The 13,551-nt window shown below is 35.5% G+C and overlaps 1 protein-coding gene across 4 annotated transcripts in view; it reads left to right on the top strand.

Annotated features, from left to right (window-relative positions):
* The window catches only part of LOC144438163 (uncharacterized), a 46,288-nt gene that overhangs the window by 12,584 nt on the left and 20,153 nt on the right, over positions 1–13,551 (top strand). For 3 of the 4 annotated variants that reach the window (XM_078127197.1, XM_078127194.1, XM_078127196.1), the window contains exons 10-19: positions 3,300–3,481; positions 5,809–5,909; positions 6,821–6,975; positions 7,844–7,954; positions 8,534–8,603; positions 8,933–9,120; positions 10,197–10,251; positions 11,179–11,282; positions 11,844–11,981; positions 12,744–12,945. In XM_078127197.1, the coding sequence (XP_077983323.1) occupies positions 3,300–3,481; positions 5,809–5,909; positions 6,821–6,975; positions 7,844–7,954; positions 8,534–8,603; positions 8,933–9,120; positions 10,197–10,251; positions 11,179–11,282; positions 11,844–11,981; positions 12,744–12,945 (1,306 nt within the window). The remainder of the gene's footprint in view (positions 1–3,299; positions 3,482–5,808; positions 5,910–6,820; positions 6,976–7,843; positions 7,955–8,533; positions 8,604–8,932; positions 9,121–10,196; positions 10,252–11,178; positions 11,283–11,843; positions 11,982–12,743; positions 12,946–13,551) is intronic. The other variant, XM_078127195.1, reaches the window with a different exon arrangement.

The raw sequence follows: 13,551 nt of genomic DNA, 5'->3' as shown, positions 1-13,551 counted from the left end.
AACAGCATTAAAAATAATTGCCAATCTAAATTTGCAATTATTTGACTGAAGTGTATACATTATATATTGGTATGACAATTGTGTATGGACAGTGTATGTATTAGCAGATCTGTAACATATAACTTGGGTGTTGAGTTTAGATTATCTATTGGCAAGCTATAGCACAATCTGATTAAAATCTGATGTGGTGAAAGTGGCTAGATATCTTTATTTACCTTTATTTCCATCGTTTTGTGTCATTTGTTTTGTTCTTGGTGATTCCCACATCTGACCCTGTGTAATAGAATATCTGGGGTGAATGAATAGTGCCCTAGTGATAACAATACAAATAGTGCCCTCTGTATGCAAATTGAGGTCACTATAGGTCACTAACATTGACATGATCAAAACCAATCACTGAAGCCTGTGATGTGTTTTAATGCATACAAAATATCAATATCTGCAAAATGTATTGTCTGTAAGGCCAAAAAAAAAAAATATCTGGTTCTGGTCAGGGTAAACTTTCTAAAGTGGTGCGACGACGCGAAATTTTTTTTTTTCCTAATTTTTTTTTTTGCAAATTAGTAAATACACATTTTTTGGACACTTTACATACTCTGTTCTATCATATTTATCTCTTGAAAAACTTCCTTTTTCTTCGAAGCAGTTTAGATTTTGTATTTCAGCAGTCTTGGCATGTAGGGTAGATTTCAGCTGCTTGTTCTCCTGATATCAGGAATAGCAAAAATTATCGGAAAAAAAAGGATCGACGCGAGGGTATTCAGGGCATGCGCGCACTGACCAGAACCAGATATATTTTTTTTTGGCCTAACTTGTGTAAGATACAACATGGTGTACCACGCTCTAAGGAGCCTGATTAGGGCTAAAGAACACAATGTACCTTAAAGTTGAGAAAACTGTGCAATCTGATTCTTAGTTGTATATTTCATAACAATAATGTATGTTCATAACAATTTTATATGGTGGTATATATAACCCAAATCTACTATTTCTTTCTTCCAAAGTGTGGATACTATAGAAAGATGTATATTACTAGTAAGTGTGTTATGTAGTCAGAGTTCTCATAAGTTTTCTCAATTTAATTCATTATTTGTAGAATTGATTGTTTGAAAAGACAGTTTTAGTATATTATTTGTTTATATTGCATGACATGTTATTTGTTTCTGTGTGTTTTGATTGCAATTTTATAGTAAAGGTGTTATAATTCTGACTTTTTAGATTTGTTGCCCCAATGGGCACTGCTGACAGGGGGCTAACAATGGGTTCTCTCCCTTGGTGCAGCCATTTGTTTCTGTTTGCCTATGTCCGGTGCTCAGGGTAGCCATTCTTCTACCGTGCACTGGCTGACTTTTAAAAATTTGGCGCAAAGGTCAAACTCTAGAAGTATTTTATGCATGCCATATTGCTTTGCTGCGTGCCTATCAAATTTGGCAGAATGGAAGACGTGTTTGTAATGAAACTGCAGAATATTTGAACACCATCTTCAAAACTATTTGACAGTATAATTCTGTAGTTTCCAATGAAGTGTGTACACCCATGTTAGGAGAGGTGGTCATAGTCTTCAGAGTATTCAAAGTAGTCTTGATCTAGACTTCTCTCTAATGCCAAAGTTTGCCCATTTTTGCCACAACTGACATGAGGTTTAGTAGTGCTGTATGAGTGGTAAAGTGTCTGTAAGTATGTGTGTGTGTGGAGGGGGGGGGGGGTATGTGAATGACTTACTAAAAATAACTAAAATGGCGTGATTACCATATTTGATGAAAATGTTACTTTTGATGTCAACTTGTGAATTTGTGTATAACAAAGGGATTAGTTTAGCCATATGCAAATTAGATATAAACTTTTTTTTTTTTTTTTGGGGGGGGGGGTTCAAAAACTTGAAAAACATCATATCATGGCTAGTTAAACATATTAGCCAGTGGCAATGCATGAAGTTGTCAACTAAATGTAGGTAGACAACTCCATGAGATCCTAAATTAAAAACTGAAACAAACCTAGCTTGGACTGGTTGAGAATGAAACCAATATTTGCCATGGAACACTTAGGTATGAGGTCTTTTTTCAAAGGAGGCTACAGTAGTCAACTTTCATGGCCATCAGTTCTGGTTCAAAAGTAGGTTTGATAACCTAGACTCTCACCACTGGGGGCGCTTCTACAAGACCACCCAGATGAGAGTCTGGGAAACCACATTTTAGCTACCCTGTGCTGGGGGTCACACTGTACATTTCTTCCACGTCATAAAAAGTGGGCTTACAACTTCAAGGCCTGTTTGTTATAGTTTAGATGTATGATGCTTGAGAAGTGATAACTTGTCGCAAAAGTACCCAAATCGTTTAGCGTACAATTATGTTGGACGTGAAGTATTCCCCAGCATGCACTGCTCTGATTGGTACTTCCTACGCAGACAAGTTAGAATCTCATTTCCCCAGACTCATGTTTGGGGTGGTCTTGTAGAGCCTCCAGTGGCGAGAGGCTGGGTAACCAAGACTACTTCAAAAGCAGCCTCCGAACAGCGCACCTAGTGGCCAAACTATGCAATCTTTTGTCTTTCTGAAAACTAGATTACAGCGTATTCAATTTTATCTTAACCAACTTTTTCTGTTTTAAACTATTTTAACACATGTTTATTACTAATCCAAAATAGTTAAAATATTCACTACTAATTATTTACATTATGATCCATTATATATAATAATGTTTCCCATATTAGATATATATTATGATGTGATACTAACCTTTAACTTTTATTGCTTTTGTATAGAAATATAGCTTTAATTTTTTGATGTAGGCAGTGTTTTCATTAACACTGTATATAGTTTGGTCTTTTTTGATGATTTTAGTTATGTTGAGTCAGATATTCCATGTTTGATGTAGCCTTCTGAGTTGGCTAGCAGGTCAACCGGGCAAGTGTTTATGCCACACAGCCTGTGAACTGGTAACTCAAATGTGCTATTTCTGGCTCTGCCTCATCATCAATTCTGCATACAATTAGTATAGCATGTGTTGATGTTTGAGGTCATTTTTAAGGTCACATTTTTCTGTATGGCCAACTAGGTCACATTCAGGTAATTTGACACATTGAGCATAATAGAGGCATCATGTGACTAAGTCAACCAATCAGCTTCTTTGCATGGTAACCATCAAAAATACTGAATATGAATTACTGAGTTTGCTGGCTGTGTAGAAAGAATACTTTCAAAGTCGACCACCCAGCCTACTACAAAGACTATATTTGATGATAAAAGCACACTTCTTTCAAGTCTAATGACAGAATGTTTCTAAACACTTGTGAATTTCAGGGACTTTGGCCAAGAGCTTGCAACAGCTCTTCAAGTACCTTCAAGTCTTCATGCCTTAAATCTGAAAGGCAATCACATCGATGACAGAGGTGTCCAGCATCTGTGTGGTATCATTCCAAAGTTGTCAGTAGGACTGACTGAACTGAATTTATCCAACACTAAAATTTCTACCAAAGGTAGAGGTATTTATCAGTGCACTCGCTTGCAAGCCTGCACTTCTAACCAATCTTTACTTTCTCCTTGTTTTATTTCAATTAACATGTGACAGTAATATGTGTGTATTTGTGTGAATTTTACAGACAGTAACCTCCCTTGTAAACTCTCTTAATTTTGTGTATTTCAATATTTCACGAGTACTAATATTTTAACCTGTGCACACAACATACTGTTGTAAGCTAAGAGCTTTCTTCAATGTTTGTCTGAATGCCATAGACAATAATTCCTCTTCTAAACTATCAAGATTTTGTTTATGAGAGTAATGTTCATTTTGAAAAATTGTATATTAACTAATAAGTTATTGGGCTTGGAATGTAAAGTAAATTGTGATGGTCATATAAACCTTCAGATCCTCCTTCAGAATATTCCCAGGGATAAGATTTTTTGTAACAACTTTTAAAACTTAGACTCTATCAAAGGCTGAGGTAAGTCGAAAAACCTTCAGAACTTCAGAGAAAGCTCTTGGTAAAATTTTGGTATAGGTGATATTATGTGAGGGCATATCACAGAAGGTTGGAAAAATCTTTACATGCCACTTCATTGACAATACAAATAACTAAGCAATACTGTTACGTAGCTTTAAGCCTCTCAGGAACATTTTTCCTGAAAACAAAAATCAAATTGATCAAATCAAAATCTCACTAAGTCTTTGCTAAAATGAATGTTTGTACCAGGTCCTTTTGAAATAATAAAAGAATTTCAGGGTTTCATTGTTTTGTTTTTAAAGAAACAACAACTTTTTATTTTCCAAACACAGTACAGTTTGTATATGGTGGAATCTAAAATAATTTTAACAACATTTTGACATCTATTTCCAAAAACTTTTATGGTGACCAGAGATTTTTTGTACTAAGAATGAGTTGAGTTATCTGGAACAAAGTATAAAATAGCAAAGTTGTAGAATTTTATAGTATTAAGGTGCATTCTACGTTAAGAGAGACTAACGTAAGTTTTCTACAGGGAGGTCACTATTCTGTGGCAGAGTGATGTTCATTAAAGTGACCATATGGATGAGGATTGGGTATTTATTTTGGATTTTTCATTTATAAACAAGTTTATCATGGCTTCCTACTTGAAAATTCATTGTGAAACAACATATGCCAAGTCTGTATTTGTAACTTAAATTGCAAAAGATTAATAAATGTGTAAAATGTTTGTTATTGTACGTAAAATAACAAACTTTTTACACATGTTATAGCTGTTTTGCAAGTACAGACTCATTCAATGTTTTTTCACATTGATTTTTCGAATAGGAAGCCATGATAAAATTGTTTCATAAATCAAAAATTAAATTCACAATCCTCATCCATGTGGCTACTTTAAGTTTTATTTGCATGACTTATAATTACTGGTAGATATTTGTTAAACTTTTAGCCTTATCCTGCGAGTGAGACTGTTGTTAGCAATTGTTAGTCTGTAAGGTACGCCATGACAGGGCGCCCTCACACATCCGTCAACCCCTCTGAGAGAGAGAGAGGAATAAGGAGGCCGGTGAGGGCAGAATGACATGATATCTTACAGTCTAGGCAATTGTGAACTCCATTTAATTTTTGCACAACTGGTAGAGACAGTGTCGCTGAATTAGTGATGATACAACTGTGTATCTCTCTCTGCATATTAGTAATTCAGTAAAATGTAATATAAATTGATAATATAATTCTGCACTTTGAAATTGTTATAATGAAAATTAGTATTTCTCAACTGCTTAGCACAAAGGCGTGATGCTAGCATAGCTACACCTAGGCATAAATAACGAATAGTCAAACTTCAATAGTCTGATCTGTACTTGATTAGAAACAGGCTGAGGTAGATCAGATTTGTGTATTTTTCAACATGACCAAATATGGAGTATTTATATCAAATGAATGCCCAAATATGGCAGTGTTGTTACTGGTTGTATCAATGTGATGGTCAAATATGGAATAATTGTATCATAGTGATACCCCAATATGGAGCTTCTATTTCTGGTTGTATCAATGTGATGCCCAAATATGGAAACATTTGTATCAAAATGATGCCCTTGGTTTATGACCAATGTCGTCAATATTCCCAAAACAGAAGTTTGTAATACCAACTTTGGATGACTGGGTTTATGACTTTAATACTCTCAATATATCCAAAAAGTTGTATTGCTTATAATTTTTAGAATGTTTGTTTTGTGACTAACATTTCTTGAGATCTGTATTTCTTTGTGTAATGTTACAGTAATCGCTATGACTTGTAATATATTTGTGATTACTGTAACATTGTAATATTGACCTAGTTTGTTTGTCATGATGTGTATCTTCACCAGGAGCATCTAATCTTGGCACAAATTTGGCTGCTGGTAAAGCCAAGAAGACATTAAAGAAGTTGTTTCTGTCTGATAATTCTTTCAAAGGAGAAGAATTTGCAGTAAGTATAGACACTTACTGACTATTGTATTTGTGTATATGTGCTACCTGGTACAATGTTACTTGCAGTAGTCATATTTAGCAGAAAAGAATGAATCACTAGATCTATCAAATGAAGTGGACATTGATGTTTTGTGTTTTGTCCTCACCCTATGCAGGTTTTCCTTCATACATGTATATATGCCAATATTTGTGACTTTGTGTGACTGAGTGTGTTATGCCTGTATGTATACTACTGTGGTAGTTAGGGATCTGGAACCATGCAATACCTAAAGCTATTACAACACATTGCAGCTAGGAACATTTAAAGCCCACTGCTGGTATTTTTCCAGCCACAGTTTCCAAAATGAGACATTGAATAAAATGTTGTTTTGTATATCAAGGAGGAGTGAATTGCTCACTATAAGACATCATAAGACATCACATGGCTTCTTTTGCTATCATGCAGCAACAATTTTAGTTACTACATAACATCCCTTTGGAATAACAGATATCTAATAATGCCCCCATAGACAGGGCTGTATGTACCAACTATTATATGTTGCTACATAACAACACTTTGAATAATATCATGTCTACTAGTGCCTGCGAATAAATGCAAGGCAACAAGCGTTTTATAACACTTCACATTCTCCGGCACATATTCATTTCATAGTCATAGCAAATCACTGGTAGGACTCCTGTGCTAGATGAATAGTGCCCTAAGGAAAATAGAATATGATTAGTGCCCTCTCTATGCAAATTAAGGTCACCAGCCCATACCACATGACACAATCTAAGCCAATCACAGAAGGCTGTATGAAAACAGTGTGTTATAAAGATATACAGTACCTAGTAATTGAGGAGTTGGTTTAATCGTACCTATCCAGCCTGTAGCAAAGTGACAGTATTGTTTATATTCTTTGTTTTCAGCCACTACTGACATTCCTGGCCAATCCCAACGTGGTGAGTCATCTTGATTTGAGTAACTCTGAAACAGCCTTGGATTCTGTATTTCCAGCACTACTGCAGGGATGTTTACATACACTGACACATTTGAATCTGTCAAGGAATATACTTACCAATAGGTAGGTGACATTATTTTCAACTTTCGCACATCTGGATTCTACTCTTGTGTCACATGATTCCATTGATAAGTCATGTGACCAATCTGGAACATTGGGCTGATGAATAAGTTCACAGTTGTAGGCAAAATATTAAGTTTCACTTTCACAAAATGTTTATAGTGTGATGAGTGTTTCACCTGTTCAGATTTCAGTATTGTTAGCCTCACTATTGAGGAAAAATTGATTTATATTTTGTTTTTGCCTGCCTTCACAGATCTTAACATTTCACAATATGGCAGACATGTTTGTATATACCCATAATAAAGCATTTTTCACTCTTTTCACTCTTTGTGGAGTCATGATGGTCAAATGGTTACAGTTGCGAGCTCAAAATCTGCAAGTAGCTAGTTCAAATCTTGCCACTCTCTTTTGTTCCTGAATGGCTAAAGTCGTAGGGCAAGATTTGAACCATGATTTTACCCAGTCAGTCCTGTTGTGTAATTAATTAGGTACCTAGTAGGATAGAGGTTGCAGTGTGAATTCTTTAATAGTATGTGCGTGCAATGGATTGCATACATTAAAACAATGGGATTTGTGCATCATATTTTATTGCAGTGTTTCCAAATTTGTACCAGTAAGGGGAGTCTGACAGGTCCTCATTGGTCCACTTATGTAACCATTTGCTACTGACCAATTACATAAGTGGAAACGGCAACTTGATCTTTCAGACTATATTTAGGGGTGAGGGTGGGAGTGAAGGTTGCATTTTCCACACATTAGTATACTGATACCTACTTTTTAATGGCCCACTTATAGACTGTTTACATTTTTGTGTTGGATGTACCACCTCAAAATTATCATGAGGTATATATGTATTTTTTTTCTTCAGGAAAAGCAAAGATCTGTTTATTCCGCAAGCAATGAAGGAATACTTTGCCACAACAACAGCACTGAAGTATGTTAATCTCTCAGGTAACAGACTACCACCTCAGTTTGTCAAGTAAGTGATATATATTCAATGATATTGACCCATGGGAGTTTTCATTTAGAGTCTCAAAGATAACATAATTGTGGAACACTTGTTTGGTATTATAATAAAGAGTTAATTATTAAAGCTGTTCCAAATGGATGTTTCAATCTTTGAAGACAAGCTTATCATTGTTTGGTACTCCAGCACACGCACACACTCACACACACGCACGCGCGCACACACACACACACACACACACACACACACACACACACACACACACACACACACACACACACACACACACACACACAAGCACGCACACACTGTATGTAAGAATAGAACTCAGCTGAAATAATATGAATTATCCACAACTTACATACATTTGCCCATCTTTGCATCTGCCCATTTCAACTTGATAACGTTTTTACATATATAATGTCTAAATATAATAGCTCTGTGACTATACAAGGAAAGAAAATGTCATTTTATTCTACTCCTCATTTAATGAAAGAACGAATGTCTTTGTCGTTGGAATAATTCACAGTAACAGTTTTCTATCTAACTCACTGTATACGCATTCACTATATTTTCTGCTTATTTTATCAGGGATGTACTACTTGGAATAGCTAGTAATGGTGCAATGAGAGACTTAGAGCTGGATATAAGCAATAATGAGGTATTGGTGTTTACTAATTATTTTTATGCACAGTGTTGAATTAGAAAAATGTGTGTCTATAGGGATTTGTATACAAAAAAGACTTAAACTAAACAAAAGTTAGGTGAATTGGTGTGAAATTTAGTTGGGAAGTTTCTTACGATGCCTAGGTAGAGAATTGTTAGCAACAAGAAGGGTCTCCATTATTGATATGCAAATACAAAGGTATATGTTTTATGAACTCCTTTTCAATTACTTGTTATGCATAGTAATGGTGATAGCACATCCAGAAGAAATTGCAATTCAGCAATTTAAATAATTATTTACTCTTTCCTTTGTTTTTTTCATAGTTGAAAGCTGAAGGTAGTCGAGTTTTGGAGAGCTGCATCGCTACTATTCACGCTATTGGAGCACTAGACATCAGTGGTAATGGTCTGGAAGGCGATCTTGCCAGTGTAGTAGATTGGATAGGAACTAATATACACATCAAAAAGTTGTCTATCGGTAATAATCTACATACAGTAAGGCAGAATAAGAAGTAAGTTATACAGCTTATCAGTTTAACTATACATAAAGTGTCCTATAATATATGATGGATTATGAAGTATAGTATTTGAGACAAATTGACAGTGTCGTACTCCAAGATAAATTCGCCCTTCCTCAAAATGGTATCATCAGAATGATGCGGTGGCAAATGTTTATGTGGTTCCAAGCACACAAATTCTATGTAATTTCATATTTTTGTCCATTTTTCAAAGTTCAGTATACTATAATTGGGTTTAATAAGACCTCACGAGGTGCTTTGCAAGTAGATATATACCCAGAAGGTGAAATTTGCATGTGCCACAAATAAATAACCTCATTCATGCTTGATTTTTATTTTTGCAGCATATATGCAAATTTCACCTTTCCGGTATATATATATCTACTTGCAAAGCACATTGTGAGGTCTTATTAAACCCCCAATTGTATAGTACTGTATCACTTTCTATTTTTAACCACCCCCTCCCACCACCACCACCACCACCACCACCACCACCACCACCACCACCACCACCATTATGAATGATTCCCAGGCGTGATATGTTGATTCTTACAGTTGAGTCACTTCAGATGAGCTGCTGTTCAAATTCTAATTATTTCTAATTACCACAATCACCATGTATGGCATTTCTCAGAATACCCACCCATACCCCAGTGTACAACAAATCACACAATGTAGAATAGGGAACTTGCAATCCAGACTGAGCATGCTCAGACGCAAAGAACTATGGGATTATCTGTGGTTATCATAATACCTAAATTGGAGCTACTGAAAAAAATATTTTACCTCCCACAATTGTCAGGGTCACTATGAATTGATCATTTGTGGTTACAAACAATGTATCAACATTGTTTACAATACTAATTGATTAGTATTTATTATCACTTTTCCCATGATTCAACATTCAACATGGCGAGTTTGCACGTTCCCTATTGATGAAAATGACTTTTGCCAAGAATACGATAAATTCAGCCTTTTCTTTATCTCCCATAATACCAGCATTGTACTGTGTTTAGTTTCTGACCACTACCAAACATAACAGAAAATGTTACCCGCTTTTATTCCACCAGACAGCTGAACAGATTTCTTGACACAATTGTCAAGTTGCTTCAGGTGGATGATGGGGTGAGTATCTCTCTGTACACAAGTGATTCTATCATTACATGTGAATTCATTGACTCTAATTGTTTCCATGTGTTCACCAACACATAGTGAATGGCATTACATATAGATGGATGGATATGTCATTATTTTATGATACAAGATTCAAAACCAAGACAGGGATATTTTTAAGTTCATACATCCGTTACAATCTTGTCATACAATAGATTCCTCTAATCTGACACCAAGTCAGGGATATTTTTAATTAAGTTTATACGTCCGTTACAATCTCGTCATAAAATAGATTCCTCTAATCTGACACCAAGTCAGGGATATTTTTAATTAAGTTTATACGTCCGTTACAATCTCGTCATAAAATAGATTCCTCTAATCTGACACCAAGTCAGGGATATTTTTAATTAAGTTTATACGTCCCATACAATCTTGTCATACAACTCTAGTTTCCTCAAATCTGACACAGTACCTATGCAAGTCTCAATTCATAGCGTTAGAAGATCTGTTGATGAGTCTGACAGCATCTTACAAAGGCTTAATATGCATATGCATTTCTGTTTAAATGTATAGTTGCTATAGAACGGAGATTGCTCCTTTGATTGAAACAACTGGAACTTGCACCTAGATTTTAATAATGTGCAGCACACTGTTTCCATGGTTACAAAATCCTATTTTGATGTATCAGAAATGTTTTCCTCTCTCAAGATTTTCTTTTTCAAAGATATTTCCTTACTAAATTTTCCACAACTGTCAAATTTATCAACTACTTTCTGCCTCACTATCATAAAATACTCATTTTAGGGTATAAGACTTCACATCTGGGTTTCGACTACGATAGCTCTGGATGACACAGGTATTAGATTCAGAATCCATTGATTATTCAATATGGAGACTTTAGTGTGTCTGATTTTAATGCTTTTTGGTATTTCTTTACAGTCGTTGGAGTGGTTCTCAATGGCTGACTGTAAACTTAAAGCACACACAGCTAGTGTGTTGGATGCTGTAGGAAGCAATACAGTGTTGACATACCTTGATATCAGGTAACTAACAGAACACAGTTTAAAGTTCAGTGATTGTATGATATTTATTTCTGGATGAAGTATTTATTTATGGTCCAGTGATAGGTATTAATCTTTATGGCTTGGGATATTGGTTTTGTGGACCGAGCATTTACAGTGGAAAGGCCAGACTTCAGGAGGACCCTTATTAAACCATACTACCAAGGTCCTCAAAACCCATATCCGGGCTGTAGAGGTTTTATCCTATACTCTATGTAGAAACATCATTTGAATCACATAACCACATAAATTGATTGTGAATATTATTTTTATGCACAAGAATGTAACCATATTGAGGAAAAAATCAGAATCGAATCACTGAGGGAATGGATATTGACGAGCACACCACTTGCCATATTCGGGCAAAGTGTGCCAGTGCATGATACAGAAAATTATTGCACACATTTGATGTACATGCTCTTAATTGAACTACATTCGACGCAATACTGGGTATATGATGATGATGTGGGTTTATCACATTAGTATCACAATATTTATGATTTTAAATGCCTTTTCTTAATTCCTGTTTGGTTTGTATTTTAGTGGCAATGGCATGGGAGATGTTGGTACCAGATCATTGGCCAAGGCACTTCAACTCAACACAAAGTTAAAGACTGTCAAGTTGGATAGAAATGACATCAGTGTCAATGGACTGCAAGACTTAGCGGATTCATTGGAAAGGTATGTTAATTTGTAACCACAAATTGTCTTTTGTTCATCTGTCTATCTAATCAAAATAAATGTAGTGGGTATTTCTTGTGTTTGTTTGTTTGTTTGTTTGTTTGTTTGTTTGTTTGTTTGTGTGTGTGTGTATGTGTGTGTGTCTGTGTGTGTCTGTGTGTGTGTGTGTATGTATGAGTGTGTGTGTATGTGTGTGTGTTTGTGTTTGTTAGTTTGTGTTAATGCATGTGTTTGTGTGTGCATTTGTTAGGAATGTGTGGTTGGTTGTATGTAGGTGTGCATGTGTTTGCATATGTTTTTTTGTGTGTATGTTTCATACTTATGTGTGCATATTTATATATGTGAGTGTTTGTGTGTGTATAGTGTGTATGTGTGCATGCATGTATATGCATTGCATGGTTTTTTTGTGTCTATAGTTCAGTGTATTTCTGTTTGCATGTGTGTTTGTGTGTATATGATACGTGTGTGTTTACATGCTTGCATGTGGTGATGATGATGATGAGGATGATGATGATGGTGTGTGTGTGTGTGTGTGTGTGTGTGTGTGTGTGTGTGTGTGTGTGTGTGTGTGTGTGTGTGTGTGTGTGGAAGTGTTATGTATGAACTGAATATTTCTCTACACATTTCTCAATAGCAAGACATTGTACGCATTGAATAACTTTTGTCAACGAAGCACAGTGCCTTACAACCGTACACCCATGTCAATAACTATGCCCTTTCTGTGGTAGAAAATGAACTGAGCCAATCATTGTTGATTTCTAGGAATCATACACTTGAAAGTATGCCAACTCCGGTCAGTGATGCTGGTAATGCATGGAGAACAAATCCAGAGAAGACTGATGCAGCCATCTTGAAAATAGAGGAACTGTTAATGAGAAATAACAGTAGTGCACAGTATGATGCTGAGGTCATTGATCAAGCTTACAGGACTCAACAGAGTTTCCATGTGTCTACCTCTCAACAGGTCAGTAGTGGGAAAGTGTACTCATTCAGAAGATATATGTCTAGTACAAAAACAGCTTGAACCTTTGACTAGTTTTGTACCATGAGTGGGCTTTTTAAAGAAGTTATGGCATAATGATGATAAACTTTGGAGAATATTTTGTTCATGGTTCCAAGAATCAATAGGACAGTACAATATAGTTACTTTGGAATGGTAAATTGGAAATTAATGGGACATTCCGATCCATGTACAATGAACTTGATCACGCAATGATTTAATTATTCAGCATTGATGTCTCCCATCAATTTATAGACATATTATTCCACCAGTCCAGAGAGATATCAACGCTAATCATTGCGTAATCAAGGTCCATAGTAGATGGATCGAAACGTCACATTCGTTTCCAATTTATCGTTCCAAAGTTATTATAAAATGTTTGTACTCTCCTATGATAAACTTTATTTAAAAGCTATAACAAACAAACAAACAAACAAACAAACACATTTACATCTATCTTCCACAAGGTCAATAAAGCCAATAAACTATGTACAGAAGACTAACAGTACAAGGTTTACATTGCATGAGACATAAGATTTATTTGGGCTAACTGATTAGATATGGCTAATC

This window comes from Glandiceps talaboti, chromosome 7 (assembly GCF_964340395.1).
Source record: "Glandiceps talaboti chromosome 7, keGlaTala1.1, whole genome shotgun sequence".
NCBI classification, from domain to species: Eukaryota; Metazoa; Hemichordata; class Enteropneusta; family Spengelidae; genus Glandiceps; species Glandiceps talaboti.
The sequence above is the reverse complement of the archived record's forward strand: the minus strand, read 5'-3'. Positions and strand labels throughout refer to the sequence as shown.